Raw genomic sequence first — 24,170 nt, forward strand, 5'->3', positions numbered from 1 at the left:
GCCAGATTCACCGAGGGAAGACGACACGGGGTAGAGGGACGTTTTCTGCTTGGAATTTTAACAAGAAGAGGCATCTTGCTTTACTCAAATAATGAGCTCTCCTGTGGCAATTACCCCATTTCATTGCGTGGGGAAAAAGAGGTGCCTCCACCGATAACAGCACAGGCGGACGTTATCACTGAATCAGAGACACGTAGGGCTGGAAGGGACCTCCAAATGTCCAGTTCCCTGTGCCTGAGGCAGGACCATGTAAACCTAGACCATCCCTGACAGCTGTTTGTCCAACCCGTTCTTAAAAACTTCCAGTGATGGGGATTCCACAACATCCTTTGGAAGCCTGTTCCAGAGTGTAACTACCCGTGTAGTTAGAACGTTTTTCCTAATATTGAACCTAAATCTCCATTGCTGCTGATTAAGCCCATTACTTCTCGCCCTACCGTCGGTGGACATGGAGAACAATTGATCACTGTCTTCTTTATAACAGCCCCTAACTAATTTGAGGACTGTTATCAGGTCCCACCTCAGTCTTCTGTCCTCAAGACCAACCATGCACAGTTTTTTTTAACCTTTCCTCAGATATTGGGTTTTCTAAACCTTTTATCATTTTTGTTGCTGTCCTCTGGGCTCTCTCCAATTTGGTCACCTCTTTCCTAAACTGTGGTGCCCAGAACTGGCCATTGTATTCCAGCTGAGGCCTCACAAGTGCCAAGTAGAGTGGGACAGTTACCTCCCGTGTCTGACACAGGATACTCCGTTAATACAGCCCACAATGATATTAGCATTTTCGCAGCTGTATCACATTGCTGACATATTCAATTTGGGATCCACTGTCACCCCCAGATCCTTTTCAACCATTCTACCACCTAGCCAGTTAGTCCCCATTTTGTAGTTGTGCGTCTGATTTTGCCTTCTGAAGTGCTGTACTTTGCACTTGTCTTTAGAGACAAATTCTCCAATTTGTCAAGGTCGTATTAGCTAGGATGGGGAGGGATGCAACACTATGCTCTGAGTGTCCCTAGCCTCTGTTTGCCAGAAGCTGGGAATGGGCGACGGGGGATGGATCACTTGATGATGACCTGTTCTGTTCATTCCCTCTGGGGCACCTGGCATTGGCCACTGTTAGAAGACAGGATACTGGGCTAGATGGACCATTGGTCTGACCCAGTCTGGCCGTTTTTATGTTCACAGTCTCCACTGCTGATGCAGGAGCCTTACCCTCGGCAGCCCCTGCCATTGCACTCTGTAAGAGAGCTGCAGCTGGACTGCGAAGGTTATTTAGAAACAATACAGCACTCTCTCGCTCTCTCTGTGCTTATCCAATCTACTGGAAGAGGTGTCGGTACAACATTGAAGCAGTAAGGCCCAGATCCTCCCAGACAGCAAGGCACCGAACTCCCGTGGACCTCTACCGGCTAATGCCTGTTGTGCCTAAATATCTTTGAGGGTCTGGGCCTAAGTTCTATGAACAGCACAGTGGCAAGTAACAAGAGTCATTCTCAATTTGGATCGACAAGGGTTAATCAGATTGGGGCTGTGGTGTCAACATGTGTTTGCTTTTTATAGTCACCAACATTTACACTTTGTAAACTTAAGTGTGCGGTATGTGTGATACCCTTTAGATGGGAACGGCTTCCACCAACAAAGGGATCATGGCTTCTGGCAGGGATGAAGCAGTACCCGTAACTGGCTATCCTTCTGGGTAGATTTGGTAGGTGGAGTTTCTGAATATCCTGTAACTGTAAGATGCAGAATTCGCCCTTTACAGCCTCCTCACAGGCAGTTTCAGTTAAGATCTTACTAAATACTTCTCTATTTCCTCTCCCATATCCCTTATTAAACCACTACTCCCATCCGGGTTGTCTTGAAAAAAACATGTGGGGAGTTTTCACTCAGAAATCTCTACCGTTGGCTGGCGTTGGACACAATACTACAAAGCAATTAAACCGCACAACACTCCTGTTAAATAAATGAAGGAGTATTGGAACAGTCATTATAATGGCCACAGAGAGGTGAAGTGACTTGCCAAAGTCTTTGGAGGCTAGTCAGTGGCAGAGGCTGACTGGGAATTCAGGAATGCCATGCTTGCTATACTAGACCACATTGCCTTTCCTGTACAGGACCAAATCAAGGGAATTTAGAATGAACTACATAAATTTGAGACCAGAATGGTTATATTAAGCCAGAAAATTTGACAGTTCAGGAATTGCCTTTGTTAACCAAGCCCCATTTAGTAGGTGCAATTTTTAGCGACAGTATATATATTAGAGATAATTAATATTTCCTTACCAACTCTAAGTTGTTCGTAATTTTCTTTTTCATTTTCCCACTGGCAATGAAATGATTAAAGATTTAAAAAGATCTAAGAGTCTCTTGTACCTTAAGATAGATACAGACGCATCTCATGCTGGGTCACCAGTGGCTCCTCTGATAACTGGTTACTCCTGCCTTATGAAATTCGGTTCAAAGGATTCCATTCTTCTCATCTGAAGGGGACCTCTCAGCCCGTGTTACTTAGATCCAAGACACTGGAATCTTTACCACAAGCCCATCTATCCCTGCAGCTGCTGATCTCAGCATCTGGCAGCTAAAATTGGTGACAGTTAGGATTGCCCTCCAAATGTATCCAAAACACTTTGATCTAGAAACTGGGTTTGAAATTTCACAAGACAAGGCAATGATTTCCAGAGTGACGTGGTATCACCCAATTTGAGAACAGCCTTTGTTGTCAGATTTTAGTAACACTTGGCACGTTCCCTCCACAATGAGATTAACTAATGAGTGCTCAACACATCCCTGTATTACAGGTGGGAATCTGAAGCAGACAGAGGCTAAGTAACTTGTCCAAGGCCACAGAGAGAGTTTAGTGGCAAAGCTGGGATTCGAACTCAAGAAGTTCCATGCGCCCAGTTCTGTGCTCAGATCATGCCCCCTCTCTCACAACAGCTTCCGATCCTGAAAGAAATCAGGAAGTGGGGAGACACGTGAAAACGGCAAACAAGCTAGAGTTAGCGATGGCTGAAGGCTGATTTGAACGATGATCCAAGTTGTCCCAAACTGGTTCCATCTATCCCTAATGACGATTTAATATGAGCGTCACAAAAAATGTACCAGCAAAACTGACCTGTCCTTCCTTACCAAACTGATGGTAATGGAAAAACAATTACATTTTACTTGCCCATCACAAAGAACTCCCTGGTGAGCAGGTGACTGGAATTAGGCAAGGTTGGCTTAACCTACAATTTTATTTTAAAAAATAAAATAACATTTAGGTATCTGTTGGGTGTTGCACAGTGTGAATGGGACTGTCAAGAGCCTCTGAACACTTCAGCTTTTCCAGCCAAACAAAAGATTCCCTTATCAGTCCGATTTATTACATATCCATAACCATAACTATCTCCTTGTTTGCAGAACTAACATCTACCACCTCTTTGTGTTCAATGGTTCATCTTGCTGTATTTCCAACCTCTGAGCTGTCCTGGATTCACCTCCTGCAGCTCCCTTCTCATTTATATCACCTGTCTGCAGCCAGTCACCTTCCTGGGACAGATTTTGGAGAGAAAGGAAAGAGAAAACAAAGGGGTTCAGTTGAAGGCTGGCTGGAAGGTCTGCTCCTCCCTGAGTTTCTTGTGACATTGCCATTGCAGAAGGAACAGTGTTAAGGCTCATTTTTAATAAGTCATTTTTCAATTCTGGGGCAGTTCTAAACAATTTTTGGGGAGTTGGCCTCCCCCACAGCTTTTTGTTTCAAAATTTTCAGTGAACCAAAAAGTTGACCAAAAATTTATTTTGGGGCAGAATGCAACTTTTTGTTTGACCCAAAACAAAACGTTTTGTTTCGATGTCTAGCTGTCTCATGGAAGATTTTTCGAAAACTGGAAGAAGTTTTGAAACAGGAATGGCCATTTTTCGCATGAAAAACAGACATTTTTTTTTGAAAATGTCCCAACAAAAATCTTTCCATGTTTTCGGGTGTGGGGTTGCTCCTTTTCTGACTGAAACAATTTGGCAAATTCACAAAACATTTCCGTTGACCTGGGTCTGCATTTTTCGCTGACAAAGAGGTGGGGTCAAAAAATTTCATCCTGCCCTAGCCATTCTCATGCTGACTGCCCTCCCCTTCCAATGTCCTCCATTCTGCTGTCCCCCGCATGGTAAGGAAATATACTAGACTTCCCCGACCAAATCCAGCCCACCTTTCGAAAGGCGCTAACTGTGCCCCGATTCTATTCCCTGATCGTGAAGCACGTTTCAGGCAGCCAGACTTGATCACGAGAGGAACCTGGCAGGGTAGACTGCGAGCGACCATGTTTATGGGTGCATGCTCAGATTGCCAAGGTGTTCCTTTCCCAAACTGTAGGGGGAGATTTTGGCAAACCAGTAAGGCGTATTGTTAAAGGCGGCCTAGTCAGCAAGCTGTAAATTGGCCATTCAGCAAGTCTCAGTTTGACCAAGGCAGGAGGGGAGGGGGTTCTGGGTGCCTCAGAAAGGGCAGCTTGACAACGCGTCCTTCCTGATAAGAATTGTGTTGAAGTTGCTGATATGCCCCAGGAATGTCTATTGGGGTCTCAAGGCTGAAGACTCTGGAAAAACCCACACCTGGTTAATCAATAATCAGAAGGAGCCTCTTGCTTGCCCATTGGAACTGTTTGCTTGACAAGTTTTCTTCAAGGGACATGTCATTGTATTACTAATGTATAAATAAGGGGAAAAAGCTTGAGATAGGTGGGACTCTTCGGGACCGGTCTCTCCCTCTGGATGCATCTTGTGTTCTCCACTGGCAGACGGGCTGCCACTGTGCCACTCGAGAGCCACACTCAGCTTTGGTAATTAGCGAGGGTTGGGGGTGTGTTACTAACCTGTTGCGGACGCGTGTAAGTGCTTGTGACTAAGTAAAGTTTAGCTTTAAGTGAAAGCACTCTTGTGTTGTCCTGTTTGTGCCATCTATCTATCGGTCGGACAGCCGTGTCTCCCCTGATTTTTTTCCTGACACCACCTCGCACAGAGTAAAAGTTACCAAGAGCTTTGGGTTGCAAGAACCCCGGGTAACACCACATCAGGCACTCACTCAGCCCGGTGGCTGGGATTTGATGTGTATCAAACCGGCTGTTGCTTGGCTGTATATCTTGGCCATTTAGAATGTCATACTCAGTGGCTCAGACAATCAAGAATCATTACACATTTGCTGTCCTAAGCAACCAGCTGCTCTCCAGTAGGGTGATGCAGGTGCTGACCTGGGTCGGATCCACTTAGGCCTTGGCTACACTGGCGCCGTACAGCGCTGCAACTTGCTGCGCTCAGGGGTGTGAAAACGCCCCCCCCCCCGAGCGCAGCGAGTGCAGCGCTGTCAAGCGCCAGTGTAATCAGCGCCTGCAGTGCTGCACGCTCGCTCGCAGCGCTGCAAGCTACTGCCCTCCGAGACGTGGAGTACTTACAGCGCTGTGAGAGAGAGGTCTCGCAGCGCTGGCGGCAGCGCTGTGAATCCCCAAGTGTAGCCAAGGCCTTTATCTATCGGTGGATTTGTATGTCTCCGTAGCATTTGAGCCTTTGACTAAGATAATTCTTCTGCTCACCAGAAAGATGTAACTGAGGTCTGAATCCATGCGAAACAGTGACTAAATGAGTGTATTTTATACATATTAGGAATGGGCTTAAATCAGACACCGAGATCCAAACACCTGCAAACTCTGAAGTGAATCTGAACTTTGTGTCTTAGGCCCTCTCCCCACCCCCAACACATCTATTTTTGATTCTATAAAAATGCACAGTGATAGTGTTTAATGAGAAACTGACTTTCAAGGAGTCAATCACAATCCCAGGCCGTCTTTTTTTTTTTTTTTTTTAATTTAAAGGTGGGAGGGATAGCTCAGTGGTTTGAGCATTGGCCTGCTAATGTGAGTTTAATCCTTGAGGGGGCCATTTAGGAATCTTGGGCAAAAATCTGTCTGGGGATTAGACTAGATGACCCCCTGAGGTCCCTTCCAACCCTGATATTCTATGATTGATTCTATCTACAGCTATATCTAATGAACATCATCAGAAACTTGACTGTGGAGAGTGAATTTTGTCTAGACTGCTACCCACAGGATGAATTGTTGGATTTGATCTATGCAGAGAGCCACTGATCAGCAGCAGATAAAATTGGGGTTATTGTCAACAGCAGCATCCAATTTCCTCTGGAATATCTCTGCAAACCGACAGCCACCCTGAAGAGGTGCTTACCTGTTTATCTAACCCCACAGACTTTAAATTAGGCAATGGAAATCCAGCTGTGCTTCCAAGAACCATTTTTGCCAAGTGAGCCCCTGCATGAGGTTTGATTCTGAGCACAAGGAGTTTTGGGGCCAGATCGGGTAGATTGGTGACTTCAATGGAGCTACGCCACTGGAGATTGGACCCTTGTCTGCTGTACAGACCAGAGAGATAGTTAGACAGGTTCAGAAGAAAACCTGAGAGGTCAAAGGGCACAGACCCTAGGGTTCCTGTGAAATTTAGCAGTAAGAAATGCTTTTTGTCAGTTTCAAACATTAAGGGGGGGAGCTTGCACTACAAAGGCTGCTTCTAACGAAGATTTCCTTCTATGAGCTTAATAATGCCACTGATTAGAACATCTTGCATCCGCTGGATGGAATTGTTAAGGGACCAGATTGTGTTCGCAGGGAACACGTTAACACATGTCAGCAGTGTCAAAGCAAGTTTCCATAGGCACAACGGGAACCAGTGCTGACTTATCATTCCAGCATCTGCTCTCTTTCTGGCAAGAAAGATTAAAGGGACCTCATCCACATGGAATCGAGTCAATTAAAAGGGTTCAAAGTCATTCCAGGGCGTACACCTGCCCTCCACCCTTGGGATCGCCCAGCCAATTTGTAAGGTTTTACCGCCACCTTTTTCTGTTGCAGCATGAAAGACTGGCACAAACAACAGAGGGAAAGGACCAACTCTGCAGGCTCACCAGTGGAAGTGACTCTACACAAAGTCAGTGCCACCAACGTTCAAAGTTAATAGATTAAAACTGGGAACTTTGGTCCCCTCCTCTCTTTCAGACCCAGCGATGTGGCCTTTAACAATGGGAGGCAAAGCATCTCAGAAGGACACGTGGCTTTTCAATTGATGGTGACTCCCGTCTCACAAATAAGATCTTTGTGTCTGTTAAGTATCAGGGGGTAGCCGTGTTAGTCTGTATCTACAAAAACAACAAGGAGTCTGGTGGCACCTTAAAGCATCCATCTGTTAGTCTTTAAGGTGCCACCAGACTCCTTGTTGTTTGTGTCTGTTGTAACTTATTTCCACTCCCTGCTGGGATCAACTTCCTCCCATTGCCCAGTACGTTCTGCTGATGATGCCGCCCTGTCCTTGTGACATCATCACCATTTCCATGGGAGAGACCTGTGATGTCACAGCGCGGAAGGGCTCAGAGGAGCAGGATCAGCTTAATTTAAGCAGCGCTTTTCTAAACAGGTTGGTAACATAGCAAACTGGCGGATGTGGGCACGTGCGTGCCACTGCCATAAGCGAATGGAAGAGAAGTCCCCCTACCTGTTGTGATTTTACACCAACGCTCACATGTGAATTTGGATTTAAACCGATTGCTGTTCCCTCCACAGCCTCCAAACACGAACGGCCTGCAGGCGTTGGCTTCTCCATGGTAATACCAGAGCAACGTGTAGTGCAGGCAGGAGCCCTCGTCCATAGGCAGCCGACAAGGGTCTGAAATGAAACAGGTCCCCCCCAAACGATCGACGCCGGAAGGGAAAGCAACAGGCCAGATGCTGCCCCCTTCCCTGCTGAGCAGTGGCTTACTGCGTAAATAGCCCTGTTCATTTCAATGGGAATTCAGAGGGAGTAAGGTAGGCCAGGATCCTCAAAGGGATTTAGGCCCCTAACTTTCAAGGGGAGTTAGGAGCCTAAATACCTTCCAGGATCTGGGCCTGACTGCTTCCCAGGGCAGAATCCTGCCCTATGTGAGTTTTCCAATGGGGTGTCCAGGCCAGCACCTTGCTCCACAAGTAGCACCATTGAGTTCAATAGGATAACTCACAGAGAAAGGTACTGCACAATGCAAGCAAGGGGGGCAGGATCGGGGCCGTCAGGAGTGGCGCGTGTGTGGCCACGAGCTGGCATGGCAGGTTGGCTTGTGCTGGATGAATAGGATACTCAGGAAAATGAATGAAGTGCTGAGCAAACTTCCCCTCCAGGCAGTTCTGGCAATGCACTGACCTGCCTCAAAGCCCGCTATTCCTGCCAGCAGCCCCGTCCCGACCTGCAACCCCCCCTGCGGCTCCAGCACAGAGACGGTCAGGGCAGCTGAACTGCCTCATGGATTTTTTGCAGACGGGGGCTAAAACGTCTCAATGTCTGCAAGCATCCAAGCTAGTTTCATGGGGGAGAGGGATAGCTCAGTGGTTTGAGCATTAGCCTCCTAAACCCAGGGTTATGAGTTCAATCCTTGAGGGGGACATTTAGGGATCTGGGGCAAAATCAGTACTTGGTTTTGCCTAGTGAAGGCAGGGGGCTGGACTCAGTGACCTTTCAAGGTCCCTTCTAGTTCTATGAGATAGGTATATCTCCATATATTATCTCGGCAGGAAATCAGATTTCCAGTGGTTGGCAAGCAAGAGAACACTTTTCTGCCGTAGACCTCGCAAACGCCACTAGGTGCTAGCCTAGGTCTTCCTAGGGGGCCCATCCCCAGAGCGTCTGATCTCCAAACGTGCAGCTGAACCCTGCCACTGTTGAACTCTGCTGAAGGCTCTTTGTGGGACTCACTGACCCCAGCAGCATCCTGAGACACTTGACCCGGTTTGCAGGGCCACTCAGGCTGGATGGACAACATTGTGGCAGGGGGCAGCAGGTTGCAATTAGTTATCTCAATTATCTCAACAACTGGGGAAAGTCCGGCTCCTAAGTTCATCTGCTTCGTGCAGGAGGAGAGAGACCGAGATTTCCCGTGGCGCTAGTTAGCGGGGGTAACTGTTTCCATGTGTGTGTCCCCTTGAGCTCAATTTTCAAAAGCACTTCCTCTCCTGAAAGTGACTTCCCTAAATGCCATTTAATTCAGTGCATTTCACCTTCTAATGGGCGGCGGGCATGTCGCTGCTCGCGCCGAGCCTGAGCCATTAGCTGCTTATCACTGGGAGCTGCAGAGAAAGCAAATGGAAATCACAGTTAATGAGGGCGTGCAAATAAATCAGCCGCGATTTAAATATTGATCGTTGCAGGTTTACATGGTTTTCCGACGTATAACAAGCTCTTGATAAATGTCACAGAACAACTGGTGAGAGGTGGCAATAAAATCCTTAATGGCTTTTAACAATTCAGTCAGAAAGGTCAGATGTTAGAGAACACTGAAGTCTCTGTGGTGTTTGTGGGAGAAGGGAGATAAATGTCTGATTGGGGTTCTGTAAATTGGAGAGGTTTGAAAAGCCAGTAGCAACGGTAATCCAGCAGTAATAGCCGCCTGACTGCAGAATCCTGTTAGCGTTTAGAATGCCTGTCCACACTCATCACCTAGCAAACCCATTTGTGTGCCTTGTTGCTGGCAAACCAGGCTCTAATGGGGTTGCCAGCAGGAGACAGCTACAGCTGTGATTCAATAACATGGAGTCCGGGCCCCTGATCTCAAACTCCCGAGATCCAAAATGTTTCTTTAAAGTAAATTTAGACCCAGACGGGTGATGCCATCAATGTGTGATAAAGACCCCGAAATGGAGAAGGCAGCTCCTTAGAGGACAAAGCAGGGAGGCTGCAAAATTTGGATTCAGAGACCGTGTTGGGTGATATTTGGATTTAGCTCATAGTAAGATACGGGCCATCTGTAAATGGGTTTCTATTTCAAGCACTCTTCCCCAAAACTCAGGGTAGTTTGGCCGGAGGAGGTCGGTCCAGGTCTGTCTCCAGATGTTGGGGCTCTTTTCTTTAATGAGTCTTGTAAACTTTGCTTCCATTACATGAATGAAGAGAAGTGGTGGCAGGTTTGTGAGCCAGCTCCAGCCTAGAATGCGATAGGTGCAGTTAGGTATGAAACCTCCCAGGAAGGCAGGTGCCCCTTGAAAATAAAGCACAATGCGTTTAAAAAAAAAAAAGGAAGGGAAGTTTCTTTGTTGCTTTGCAACATCTGTGAAAAGTCTCTCAGGGGACGTCTACATTTAAACCTCTCCAGCAGCGCTGACACTGCCTGTGCCGACGGGCGTAGGTAACCCACCTCCCCAAGAGGCGATAGCTAGGTTGACAGAAGAATTCTTCCATCCACCTAGCGCTGTCTACGGTGGTTACATCACCAGAGCTACTTCTCTCAGGGGGGATGAGTTTTTCACACCCCTGAAGGACGTAGTTATGCTGATGGAAGCTGCCTGTGGAGACCAGCCCTCGGAAACCCAGGCATTCTGTTTCCATCTGCATCTCGATTGTTGCTATTTTGAAGGCGCCTCTCACTGCGGTACCTATGGGCAGGGTTAGACACTGTGCCCATTTTGTGGTGCGATATGGGGCCCACATGATTTTGGGCGACAGATGCAGTGACATGAGGTCACGAAGCGAGGGGGTGCAACTGGCCGCACGCCAGCCACCGCTGGGATTGTGTATCTGGTTAGAGGGGCAGTCGCCTGAACCGCTTCCAAAGAGCTTGGCTCAGTCTGTGTCCCCACAGCAGCAGATTTTCTGCTGTGGACATGGTACTGGCACAGCCACACTTCCTATGCTGCCTTTTAGTGCCTCCTCGGAAAAATCTGGGCCGCTTTCCCACAGTGGTGTAGCGCTGTGATTCTGCTGAGTTCAGTGCCATTAGTCTTGATTTACACTGGTATGTTGCACAGGCGTCGCTGGCTGGCTGCTCCACCCCCACTCCACCTGAGGCCCCGCCCCACTCTGCCCCTTCCCCCAAAGCCCCACCCTCCCTCCGCCTCTTCCTGCCACCGCTCCACCCTTTCCCCCAAAGCCCCACCCTCCCTCCGCCTCTTCCTGCCACCGCTCCACCCTTTCTCCCAAAGCCCCACCCTCCCTCCGCCTCTTCCTGCCACCGCTCCACCCTTTCCCCCAAAGCCCCACCCTCCCTTCGCCTCTTCCTGCCACTGCTCCGCCCTTTCCCCCAAAGCCCCACCCTCCCTCCGCCTCTTCCTGCCACTGCTCCGCCCTTTCCCCCAAAGCCCCACCCTCCCTCCGCCTCTTCCTGCCCCGCTCTGCCCCTCTCTGAATTTGCCCCACCCTTGCTCCACCTCTTCCCACCCCCACTCTGCCCCCTCCCCTCCAGAGCCTCCCGCCTGCCGCAGAACAGCTGATTGGCAGGTAACTGGGGAGTAGTGTAACGCCAACAGGCCCCGGGCGTCGGCGGGCAGGATTGAACCAGGGACCTCTGAAGCTTAGTGCATGAGCCTCTACAGCATGAGGTAAAAGTCACCTGGCTGTTAGCTAAGGTTGTAGAGCAGACTCATTAATCTCTCTCTCTAAGTGGTCTCGATGCCACTAGATGGGACAGAACACCACACCCAGAAGGTGTGGGGTTACAGTAGCACCCATTGTTTTTTTTCTGTGGGTGCTCCTATGGTATGTTGGAGGAACATCAGGCCCAGTGTACCTCTGTCCCCCTGAATCGCTTGCTCATGTACAGCTATTTTCTGGCATGAAAAGCCCACCCAGAGTCTGCAATGAGCCCAGCGTGCTACACGGAAAGAGCCTATCCATTTGCAATGCAGAACCTGCCTCCATCCTCACCCCCGCTCTTTTCCTCTCCACGGGGTCGGAGCCTGGCCGCAACGCCTGGCCTCTCCTAAGAGCCTCTGATTACGATGCAATTTCACAGCCGCCGAAAGCAGCGTGTCAAGGAGTCTGGACAAAAAACGGAAACAAAACAAACTCCCCCCACTTCGGCGTTGCTATTAACCCGGGAGCAGCACTCCTAGCACACCCACTCCCAGCTCTCTGCGGAGGGAAATTACTGCTGATTGCAATGAAGATGAGGGAACGGCCCCCTGCCCCTTTCCAGTAACGAGCAAGTACGGATAGTTCCTGGGCGGCAGGGGATTCAGACAGGACAGGAAGCAAAGAACAGATTGTGGATTTTCCTTTACAGGTGCTTAATAATCATTAAGACCTAGCACTTCTATAGCGCTTGTCCTCCATAGAGTGCAATGCTTTACAAAGGTCAGTACCAGGTACATATGTTTCATTATCCTGTACAATACATGAGACAATAGGAATAGGACCTAGAAGTTCAGGGTTCCTAATAACTGGGGGCAAGTCTTCACTACCCACCGGATTGACGGGTAGGGATCGATCTATGGGGAATTGATTTATCGCATCTCGTCTAGACGTGGATAAATCGATCCCCAAACGTGCGCCCCGTCGACTCTGGAACTCCAGTTCGCAAGAGGCGGAAGCGGAGTCGACGGGGGAGCGGCAGCAGTCGACTTGCCACAGTCCTCACAGCCAGGTAAGTCAACCTAAGATACGCTGACTTCAGCTACGCTATTTGCGTAGCTGAAGTTGGCGTATCTTAGGTCGACCCCCCCCAGTGTAGACCAGGGCTAAGTCTCCCAAGCCTATGCTAGTATTAAGTGGGTTGGGTTAAATCACATCTAAACTGCTGTGACCACCACCCCTCATGAAGACAGTTGTGAGAGACAACTCATCAGCCCCACCTAAGACACAGCAGGTATAGACGCCCACCCGTAAGTCAGACTTTGTGGGCAGAGAGCACCACCGGGCAAGGTCTTTGGGTTTGCTGCCACTTGAAACACTACAACAGCACAGTTGTAGCTGCCTAGCTGTAGCCTTTGGGTGTAGACACTACCTACGCCCACAGGAGGGGTGCTCCCATCAGTGTAGGATACAGATTTTTCACACCCCTGAGTGACGTAGCTGGGTCCAACTAACTTTTTAGCGTAGATCAGGCTTTTGTGTGTCTGGCTCTGTGTTGGTGGGACAAGATGGGGGACCATAGGTGCCAATTCCGTGGGTGCTCTGGTGCTGTTTGGCAGCTCGGGGAGGGGTTTGGGGGAGAGCGGACAGCAGTGAGTGGTGGGCAGGCAGGGGTCTCAGAGGAGGGGGTGGAGTGGGGGCGGGAAGAGGCAGGGGAGGGCGGAGCCTTGGAGGGAAGGGGCGGAGTGGGGGCAGGGCATCAGGGTGGAGTACCCCCTGGGAAAAATAAAAGCCAGTGCCTATGAATGGACCTACTTCTGATGGTGAGAGAGACAAGCTTTCAAGCTACAAAGAACTCTTCCTCAGGTCTGGAGGGAGACCCGAAGAAGAGCTGTGTAACTCGAAAGCTTGTCTCTCTCGCCCACAGAAGTTGGTCCGCTAAAATACATTGCCTCACCCACCTTGTCTCTCTAATATCCTGGGACTGACGCAGCTACACCAGCACATACAATCTGTGTTGGTGGGACAGAGCCATCACACCCAGAGAGACACAGGGACAGAAGCAAGACAGCAGCAGCAGAGAGAAAGCTGAGCAGACACAGCCTGGAAGCACAGTAACGCAATCCTGAGATAAAAGTTAGAGAAAAAGCATTCTGGGTACAGAGCGTTGGCTAGAAAGGCAGGCTGCAGACAGTTAACAAAGGAACTGTCTCCTGCTGTTTGAGATCTATATCAGTTTGCCATCCAGAGGTTCTTTTCCCCATAGATTTAAGGACCAATGCTGAGGCCAGGGAACCATGTCCCCCGGCTTTTTAACAAAAGAATCATAAGAGCAGAATTCATGTCCCTGCAGATTCCCTCTCCCTCCCCCGCAGAATAATAGATTCTGCCCTGGAGGTGCTGCAATTACACCTTTTGCCCACCAGGGGCTGCTGTGGTGCCATAAGAGAGGGCAGCTGGCTCACCCCAGAGCAGCCAGCCACAGAGAGGGAGGGGAGACTTTGGCCTTGACCCCCTCCCCCTCCACACACACACTTCTACAAAGGGTCCAGCGCCCTTGGCCAGAAGGACAATTAAGATCATCTAGTCGGACTAAGATCTTTTAGTTGGGGATTAGGTCCTGTTTTGAGCAGGGGGTTGGACTGGATGTCCTCCTGAGGTCCCTTCCAACCCTGATAGAGTCATAGACTTTAAGGTCAGAAGGGACCATTATGATCGTCTAGTCTGACCTCCTGCCCAACGCAGGCCACAGAATCTCACCCACCCACTCCTGTAATAAACCCCTAACCTATGTCTGAGCTACTGAAGTCCTCAAATCATCGTTTAAAGACTTCAAGGTGCAGAGAATCCTCCACCAAGTGACCCATGCCCCACGCTGCAGAGGAAGGCGAAACCCCCCCAGGGCCTCTGGAATGAGGAATTCCTTCCCGACCCCAAATATGGCGATCAGCTAAAACCTGGGCAAGACTCACCAGCCAGACAACCAGGAAATAATTCTCTGTAGTAACTCAGATCCCACCCCATCTAACATCCCATCACAGGCCATTGGGCATATTTACCGCTAATAGTCAAAGATCAATTAATTGCCAAAATTAGGCTATCCCATCATACCATCCCCTCCATAAACTTATCAAGCTTAATCTTGAAGCCAGATATGTCTTTTGCCCCCACTGCTCCCCTTGGAAGGCTGATATTCTATGATTCTATGACCTGCGCATGACACAGGCCAGAGAACTTCATCCAGTAATTCCCACATCTACCCCAACAGTTTGGCTGGACTGAAGTTTTACCTCCCCCCGTTTCCAGGGCAGATTGCAGCCTACACTCAGTGATGGTCCTGGTCTCTCCACCTTACCAACACACTCATACAGCCTATGGGACCATAGTTGCAGCTAGTTACAGGTTTGTTTCCCAACAATCATCTCTGAACTGTTTCCATTCATGGTCTTCCAACCCTGGCTGTCCTTCCTGGCTTTCCAGTCCCATGCCATCAGACATCCTGACTGGCCCTCGTTCCATTGGTACACTGGGAAGCGGTCTTATAACTACAGTTCCCAGGTTGCTGTGGGTGAGGTGGGGGGGGGTCGTCGTCAATTGTAGCCAAAGCTAAAACGCACACACAACCACATCAAAATAAATTACCGGGCATAAATGGAGTTGATTCCATGATAGGCATCTCTAGTTCGGTCGTATTCTGTATTTCACGAAGTAATTCTTGTTGAGCTTCATCGGCCTTCCCTATGAGTTCTGGCGATTGAAAATTCTCTTTGATATTCCTGCCGATTTCTCCTGGAGAGTCTGCACCCAGGTCTGCAGATTTAATTAGTAAGTGAAAGTCTTTCCCTGAATGAAAAGTATTGGTACAGATTGGAGAGGGGACCTCAGCAATCCTATGATGGCAGAAATCTATAGACAATGGTAGGAGAAGCCTAACTTCAAACCACATAGAGTTCTACAGCCATGTCATTTATTGAGGAAAGATAATCCTGGCTAATACTTCAGTTGAGTACGAGTAAAAACGGACACTCAAGTTATGTAGATTGAAAGCTGGATCTACAGTGTGCACCAACCCAAACTTCACAGCTGTGTCAGAAACGAAGCTGGTTGAACAGTGCAAAGCAGGGCATGGACGTGTGCACACGCTCGAACACATGTCCCAGTACTGAATGGCTGATTGGGCCAATCCCATTCCAGCTCTGTGTTGCTCACTCGTGAGGAATCTTTGCACCATTGATGGGTTGATCACACAAAATGGTGGGAGGTTGCTGCTTTTATGTACAAATCCAAGGGGAGTGTGCGAGCGCACCAGGGTGCTCACATGGGAACAAGAGCAGTCACTACATGTTCCACTGTTTAAAACGCAAAGGTGGCCGAGGAGTAAGGGGGCCGAAGCTGGGGCCAGAGCTGGGGGCAGGGAAGGGGCTGGAAGTGAAGCCCCGGCTGGGAGCCGAGGCTGGCAGCTAGGGCCCTGAGCGTGGAGCCCTGGGTGCGGAGCCGGTCGCCCGGACCCCAGACATGGGGTCAGCAGCTGGGGCGGCCGGGAGCAGAGTCCGGGGTGTAGGGCCAGCAGGTGTGGGGTGGACAGCTGCCAGGGCTGGGGCCAGGAGAGAAGCTGGGTGGTTCTCCCTCACCGTCCCCCATGGGGACTGGCCCAGGCCCCAGCCACACCCCCCCGAACATTCCTCCATGCCCCCCAGTTTGGGAACCTCTGACCTAGAGGCTCCAGAGGACACTTGAATTGTTTGTCCAGCATGGGACAAAACTTCAAAGGTGAGACTGAAGGAGCCCCCACATCAGAATACCCCATAGCTCAGTGGTTAGGGCACTTCCTGAGAAGCTGGAGCTCCCCTCGTTCAAATTCCCTTCTTCTCATTTGGCAAAGGGGGAATTGAACCTGCTATTTAGGGTTTTCTGAATTTAAGGTAGTGGCAATTTAATAATTTTTTTTAGGGGGGGGGTTAGGAATAAATGAATAGGGATAAAGGTTTTTTGTTTGATATATGATTGGTATAAACAAGCGTGTTTTTACTTCAAATTACTTTTTAAATAGATTTTAAGCACATACACATATACGTTATAGCAATAGGTTTAGAGCACTTTAAATATTATAATATTAATGCATCCGAAGAAGTGAGGTTTTTACTCACGAAAGCTTATGCCCAAATAAATCTGTTAGTCTTTAAGGTGCCACCAGACTCCTTGTTGTTTAAATATTATAGTTACTTAAACTTTGAGATGGTTTTGAGAGATTAACAGCCGGGCTTCCGGGGGCCCTCCTTCCGTCCAGCTGCTGGGGAGTTTAGGTGTTAGCTTTTGGCTTAAAGAAAAGATTTTTTGGATTGCTTTAAAGTGTATTTTTATTTCATTTTTTATAGTTAATATAAATAAAGTATATACTTTATAGTGATTTTTAATGAGTTATTATAGTAATCCCTACTGGATTACTAATTTTTTTTTGTTTTAGCACATTGTTTATTTTTTATTAGTAAAGTATTTTAGTTATAATAATAATAAAATGTATATGTTAGGGGTATTTCAAATTAAGGTTGTTGATTTTTATTTTTTTTATTTTTAAGGTATATTAATTTTTTGATATTTTTTATTTTGATTAGTAAGACTGCAGGCATGCAGCTATTTGGGTTTGCTTTTTAGGGTTTTAAAAATTATTTTAGCTATGTGGTATTTGGTTTTTAGCTAGCAGTGGCTGGACACACAAAATGGCTGACGGCTGTAATGTCAAATTTAATTCTCCCATAACACCACATCCCAGGTATGTGCTCTAACCACTAGTCTAAAAGTTATAGGGGATCTGCCTCCTCCTCCACTTGCCTTCAGGAGAGGGGTTCCTGCCTGTAGATTGCTGTGAGAGGGGGCAGGGCTTAGGACACACCCCTCTCATGAGCACCTCCCATTGGCTAGTATAGGCAGGGCACCACCTAGCATGCTGGTTTTCATGGATCGCGTTCTTAGGTGCCTCTCTCTCCACTTCATTGTATAGGAAGTGTAGACACCTAACTCAGACTTTGTGCATTCCAGTGATTTTCTAGGTGCTCAGAAGCTAGGCATTACAACACCTAAGTCGTTTTGTGGATCTGGGCCCATGTCTTTTATTTGACTGTAAAACTCCATGTGTGTTTTCCAGGTTACATACATGATAACAAACTTACCGCGGTTTATGGGCGTTCGTCCCAACTCACCTGCACAAACTGCAAAGATAGAAAAGAAAGGGATTCATGAATAAAGCAAACACAAGACCAGGCAAGCCAAGGCATTGTGGGCTCAGAGGCAGGGTTAGGGGTGGGCAAAGATTTTCCATCAAAACTTTTTTTTCGATGGAAAAGTCAGATTTTCAACTAAATGAAAATGTTCACAGAAAGTCTCTGCTTTGCTCAAAAATGTTCAGTGTTTTTGTTCAATAACTGAAAACTTTTCCATGAAAAGTCAACAATTTCCATGGAGAAGAAAACAAAAATTGCAACCAGTTCCAGTTAGTCTTAATAAGACATGCCATTGACAAGAAGGAAGGAATTAATGGCTATGGGCTGGTCCACACTAAGCCCCCAGTTCGAACTAAGATACGCAACTTCAGCTATGTGAATAACGTAGCGGAAGTCGAAGTATCTTAGTTCGAACTTAAAGGTACTTACCGCGGGTCCACATGAGGCAGGCAGGCTCCCCCGTCGACTCCGCCTACTCCTCTCACAGAGCAGGAGTACCGGCGTCGATGGTGAGCACTTCCGGGATCGATTTATCGTGTCTAGACATGACGCGATAAATCAATCCCAGAAGATTGATTGCTTGCCGCTGAACCAGCGGGTAAGTATAGACGTACCCTTAGTCATGTGGCTTCCTTGGTACAGGGCATGGATTAGGGACAGAGCTCACTGTCTGGAACGGTGGTCCCTGGAACAGAGGGGAACAGGAAACGAAGGAGAATGATGCTGGATTTGCAGCATGGTCTTAACTCTTCTGAAAACTCACCAAACTCCATCCTATTTAGCCTGAGCTGCCTTGTATGACAGCAAAGATTCATAGAGATTTTAAGGCCAGAAGGGACATAAGAACGGCCATACTGGGTCAAACCAAAGGTCCACCCAGCTCAGTATTCTGTCTGCCAACAGTGGCCAGTGCCAGGTGTCCCAGAGGGAGTGAACCTAACAGGTAATGATCAAGTGATCTCTCTCCTGCCATCCATCTCCACCCTCTGACAAACAGAGGCCAGGGACACCATTCCTTACCCATCCTGGCTAATAGCCATTAATGGACTTAACCATCATGAATTTATCTAGTTATGATCATCTAGTCTGAGCTTCTGCATTACACAAGCCACTGAACTGTGCCCTTCACCACCCTGATGACATGGGCGGCAGGTAGCATAGGCAAGGGAAGGCTGTGCCTTCCCAAACAGCCTGGCATGGCACTGTCCGCTCTTCGCCCCCAGGCTCCCTCCTGCCTGCTTCCACCAGTTCCCTTCCTGCTCTTCTGTGGCCAAGAGACTGGGATAGGCAGGAGGCCAGTGCACACAAGGCCATAGGTGCCAACTTTTCCCGGAACCGGTGGGTGCTTGACCCCTCCCCCCCCGCCTACACCCCTGCCCTGCCCCCATTCCAACTGCTTCCCCAATGTCCCCGCCCCAACTCCACCCCCTCTCTGCCCCTATTGGACCCTTTCCCCAAATCCCCACCCCAGCCCCGCCCCCACCTCTTCCCCGAGCATGCCGCGTTCCCACTCCTCCCCGCTGTTTTGCAGCGGCAAGTGCTAGGAGCTAGGGGGAGAAGCAGGGATGTGGTGTGCTCAGCGGAGAGGAGGCAAAGTGGAACTGGGGTGGGGCGGTGAGCTTGGCTGCCGGTGGGTGCAGAGCACCCACCAATTTTCCCCCGTGGGCGCTCCAGCTCCGGAGCACCCACGGAGTTGGCGCCTATGCACAAGGCCCAGGGCTGGAGGCGCTGGAGCTGGGGCCACACCACCCGTCCGTCGGCCCGACTGGCACTGGGGATGCTGGGACCATGCTGCCCATCCAGCAATCCGGGGCTAGAGGCGCTACTGGGCTGGGGCTGGAGGCGCTCCAGCCTGACCACTTGCCCACCCAGCACTTGGGTTTGGGGGGCTCTGGCCACGCCACCCCCGTGCTGTGCTGGGGCTGAGGGAGCGCGGGAGGACAGGTGGCCATGCGGGGGTGTGTGCTCCAGACTCCAGCGGGGAAGAGGGGGCGGAAGGGGAGGGGCGGGGCCTTGGGCATAGGGGGAGGGGCTGGGGGCTAGCCTCCCCCAACAGTGTGTTCACCCACCGCCCGTGCCTGATTAGTAAGCAAGGCCTCTAACTTCGCTGAGATTCGGGGAATGGAACCCAGTTCTCTAACATGGCAGACTCATCCAGCCTTGCTGCATCTTAAAAGTTGTAAATGGCACAGTATTATTTACACCTGTTAGCAGAAGAGGAGAGTCTACAACTCGTAGCTTCCTGGTTCACAATTCAGTGCACCTTTCACCAGGCCAAAAAGTATTGTGAGCCAAGTGCCACATCTGAGACTAGAACCAAAGTCGCTTGGTTTCTACAGCCACTGCCTAACCCAATAGGTCTCAGTGCTTGAAATGGGGAAAGGAAGTGACATTCCGATACTGCAGTATGATTGGGGCCCTTCGTTTTCGGTTTTCCCAGGAATTTATCGGTCTTTATTACGACAACAACAAAAACAGGTGAAAATTGGTGGAAAAATATTAATAATTTTTCTGGGTACATACTGGGATTTATTTGGGTGGATGGAAGGACTGGGGGGAAATGTATGCAGTATATTAATACTCTGATGAATGGAATTCAGTGTGGTTTGCTGCAGAACTAAAACAAACTCAAAACACAACGCCACTTCTGAGTTTGAGAAAACAATATACCTCTAATCCCCAAATAAAACGTCAGAGCTTGCGTGAGTGCCTATTTGCTTGTTGTGTGTAACTTCCAGACTAATACATAGCCTGACTTCAACAGGCAGCTTTGCATACACACACAGACTAACGTATTATCGTAATACATAGATCTCATGCAATGTGTTGTATTTTCCTAATACAAGAAGTTATTTTTTATATATTTGAATGATATAAGAGTAGGCTAAAAATTGGGGAAAAAATGAATAATACTTTTTATAAAGCCTGGGATTTTTTCAGTAAAAATCTATTTAAACTGAAAACGAAAGAACTTAAGTATGATTTATGGATTATCTCTCCGATCCTCCATTATGCAAAATGCTTTGTTGTTGAAACAGGGTCATGCTCTGTATACGTCTATGAACCCCAGGGAACAGCATTTCCCGTGACGTTGGGGTAATGGAAGTTTTGCCGTATCTTGAACTCCAAACACCTGCAGCAGCAGCATCACGACAGAGCGGCTGCCGAAAAGGAAATGCTTTGTATGTCCAGTTACTAAGAAGAGCCAGAACATTGGCATGGGAGTAAGAGGTGGTTTGGAGCCATCATCAGGTGTATTCAATCACCCCGTGACCCTTACCTGTGGTACAATACTATCAGCCAGCTACAAGAGAGCCAACATGGCAAGACAGGAAGGGCTTTGCTGTTGAAGCCACATGAAAAGAAATGGAAAAATTGAGTGTTTAAAGGGAAAAATTACAGCTTGGGAAGGAGGTCAAGACTGCAGCAGAGCCCTCGTGCCCACTGGACGCTTGTATTCATCTAGGGGGCTGGACTGGTAATGCGTCGCTCTTTGCAGTTAATGGGATGATATTAGCTCCGCCAAGCAGGGCTGTGCTGGCATTCAAATTGGTCCAATTTAGACACTGACAGGACTCCCGGCGGTGCCGCGTCTCAGCAAATGGGGCTTCCTTCGACTTACTTACCGCATTTGTCACTCATTTCGCTCCTGACCACATCCTTCACTTCTTCTTCCTGTGTTTGCAGCAAGCAAAGCTTGGTTTTAGGATTGGTTTCTATGGTGAGTGACACCAGGACCTCCTCTTCGATTCTATGCCCCCCAGCGACCTGGGGCCACACACATCTGACTCTGCCCCCTTGGCCAGTGGATGTAAGTTACACCCACTTTACGCCTGCTGCCGGAGTGGTGTAAAAGGACCCTGATGTCACCGAGAATCAGGTTCAGGGTGTGCAGCGTGTGGATAACTCATCTAAAGCAATTCTGAAATACATTTGATTAAGGCTGTTTTATAATGTAACTAAATCTCTCTTCAGTGGGAGGCGTTGTGCTGCACAGGTGAGAATCAACACAGACCTAAAGCCACATAAATGCCTGTTTCTTCCTCCAACACTATGTCATGATTGGAGGTGTTTGGTTTCTCAGGGTACGTCTACACTGCAGACAGGAGTGTTATTCCAGCACACGGCAGCATACCCAAGCATAGACGACTCGTGCCTCCCCATACTGGGGGGTGTGGGGGCACAATCTAAAGGGGAGGACATGTGACTGCCCCATGTGTCTCCTCTACCCTCCCTCGGCCCTGGGTCCAGCCTGGGGTCGCTGTGCTCTCCCCCCTGGCACTTTACCTGCCGGGGGGGCCTCTGGCCTTCTCCCACTGCGCCACACTCCCCACACCCGGCATGGCTAGGGTGGTGGCGTCAGCCCACTCCCTAGCCAGGCCCAGCTGCCGTGGACAGAGGCGGAGTGAGGTGGAAATGTGCTGGCGGGGAGAGGAGACTCTGGCTCGCTCGGCTCCTGTCCCTGGCAGCCGGGCCCAGGTGGGCAGTGGGTGGCCCCCACCTCCCCAGGCAGGCTCTCGCAGGCAGTAGCTGCACTGCACGGAGCAGTGACCCGAAGAGGCCAGCTTGAGCTATGTGAGCAGCGGCTCCCTCCCGCTCCCCGCCCAGGCTCAGCTGCCAAGGAGAGCGGCTGAACCAGGGGCATAGCCACAGGGGGGCCCACCCACGTAGCACCCAGGCCCACCTCGCCGGCCCCGGCTCTGCTCGAGCTCCAGCACTTGCCCCGCTCCGCCTGGCGCTCCTGCCGGGCGGGGGCTTGGGGGAAGGGGCGGTGTGAGGGCTCGAGGGCTTGGGGGAAGGGAAGGGGCGCTGCGAGGGCTCGGGGAAAGGGGCGGTGCAAGGGCGGAGGCTCGGGCGAAGGGGCGGGGCAAGGGGGAAGGGGCAGAGCGAGGGCGAGGGGGAAGGGGCAGGGCGAGGGCTCGGAGGAAGGGGTGGTGCAAGGGGTCAGAGGAAGGGGCTGTGTCAGGGCAGGGGCTCGGGGGAAGGGGCAGAGCGAGGGCGAGGGGGAAGGGGCAGGGCAAGGGCGAGGGCTCGGAGGAAGGGGTGGTGCAAGGGCGAGGGCTCGGAGGAAGGGGTGGTGCAAGGGGTCAGAGGAAGGGGCTGTGTCAGGGCAGGGGCTCGGGGGAAGGGGCAGAGCGAGGGCGAGGGGGAAGGGGTGAGGCGAGGGCAGGGGCTCGAGGGAAGGGAAGGGACGGGGCTCGGGGGAAGTGAAGGGGTGGGGCGAGAGCAGGGGCTCGGAGGAAGGGGCGAGAGCAGGGGCTCAGGGGAAGGGGCGATGTGAGGGGTCGGGGCAAGGGGCAGTGCAAGGGTGGGGCTCAAGGGAAGGGGCAGTGTGAGGGCTTGGGAGAAGGGGTGGTGCGGGGGGGGGCGGTGGAGCCTTGGTTTTGGCCCCAGTGGTTTCGCTTCCGCTTCCTCTACTTTGGACATGTCTGATCCGGAAGCCAAGCTGGGAATCTTAAGAGAACAGGTTCTCTGGTGAGATTTCTGATGCTTCCCGGTTCCAGGGGGATCAGATAGAATCATAGAACCATAGAAGATTAGGGTTGCAAGAGACCTCAGGCGGTATCTAGTCCAGGGATTCTCAACCTTTTTCTTTCTGAGGCCCCCCCAAAACATGCTATAAAAGCTCCATGGCCCACCTGTGCCACAACAACTGGTTTTCTACATATAAAAGCCAGGGCCGGCGTTAAGGGGTAGCAAGCAGGACAATTGCCCGGGACCCTACGCTACAGGGGGCCCCACAAAGCTAAGTTGCTCAGGCTTTGGCTTCAGCCCCCAGTGGAAGAGCTCAGGGCCCATGCAGTTGGCCTTCAGCTTTCTGCCCTGGGCCCCAGTGAGTCTAACACTGGCCCTGCTTGGTGGACCCTCTGAAACCTGTTTGAGGCCCCACCAGGGGGCCCCGGACCCCTGATTGGGAACCACTGATCTAGTCCAACCCCCTGCTCAAAGCAGGACCAACCCCAACTAAATCATCCCAGCCAGGGCTTTGTCAAGCCGGGCCTTAAAAACCTCTAAGGAAGGAGATTCCACCACCTCCCTCGGTAACCCATTCCAGTGCTTCACCACCCTCCTAGTGAAATAGTTTTCCCTAATATCCAAGAGCACCTTCTCTGATTGTGTTCCAGCACCTCTGCCCCGTGCTGAAGCCACAGGCAGCCATGGCAACAGAGGTTATGTATTTACAGGCTTTTCTACAGCGCTCGTCTCCACAGTATGCGAATGCCTAGTGGAAATGAACGTATTAAATCTAACTGCACCCATTTCATTTCCCTCATTTAACAGATGTGGAGACAGAGGCCCAGAGACATTAAGGAACCATCTCTGAAATCATATAGAGAATTGGTGGCAAAGACAGGGAGAGAACCTCATTCTCCTGCATCCCACCCCTGAGCCTTAACCACCAGACCCTCCTTCACCCAAGTCAAAATACAAAATAAACCAATCCTTTGGGAGCCTCACTCACTTTCCCAAGCATTGCTAAAGTGTTCCCACTGATCCTTATTATATAGGTAGCCATCCTGATTCACTTCACCTTCGTTCCTCACTCTAAGCCAGGCCTAACTCATTGCTCCATGCGTGTCGTCCTCCCCGGATCTTAAT

General features: G+C 50.0%; 1 protein-coding gene across 1 annotated transcript in view; it reads right to left on the bottom strand.

Annotated features, from left to right (window-relative positions):
• Positions 1-3,208: 3,208 nt before the first annotated feature.
• Positions 3,209-24,170, bottom strand: part of LOC128830375 (collagen alpha-1(VII) chain-like) — a 43,323-nt gene continuing 22,361 nt past the window's right edge. The window contains exons 8-13 of the mRNA XM_054016197.1: positions 21,197-21,245; positions 17,520-17,558; positions 14,995-15,195; positions 9,069-9,137; positions 7,537-7,707; positions 3,209-3,537 (exon numbers count right to left, since the gene is read on the bottom strand). Coding sequence (XP_053872172.1) covers positions 3,530-3,537; positions 7,537-7,707; positions 9,069-9,137; positions 14,995-15,195; positions 17,520-17,558; positions 21,197-21,245 — 537 coding nt within the window. The 3' untranslated portion in view covers positions 3,209-3,529. The remainder of the gene's footprint in view (positions 3,538-7,536; positions 7,708-9,068; positions 9,138-14,994; positions 15,196-17,519; positions 17,559-21,196; positions 21,246-24,170) is intronic.

The sequence above is a fragment of the Malaclemys terrapin genome, chromosome 1 (genome assembly GCF_027887155.1).
Source record: "Malaclemys terrapin pileata isolate rMalTer1 chromosome 1, rMalTer1.hap1, whole genome shotgun sequence".
Classification (NCBI taxonomy): Eukaryota; Metazoa; Chordata; order Testudines; family Emydidae; genus Malaclemys; species Malaclemys terrapin.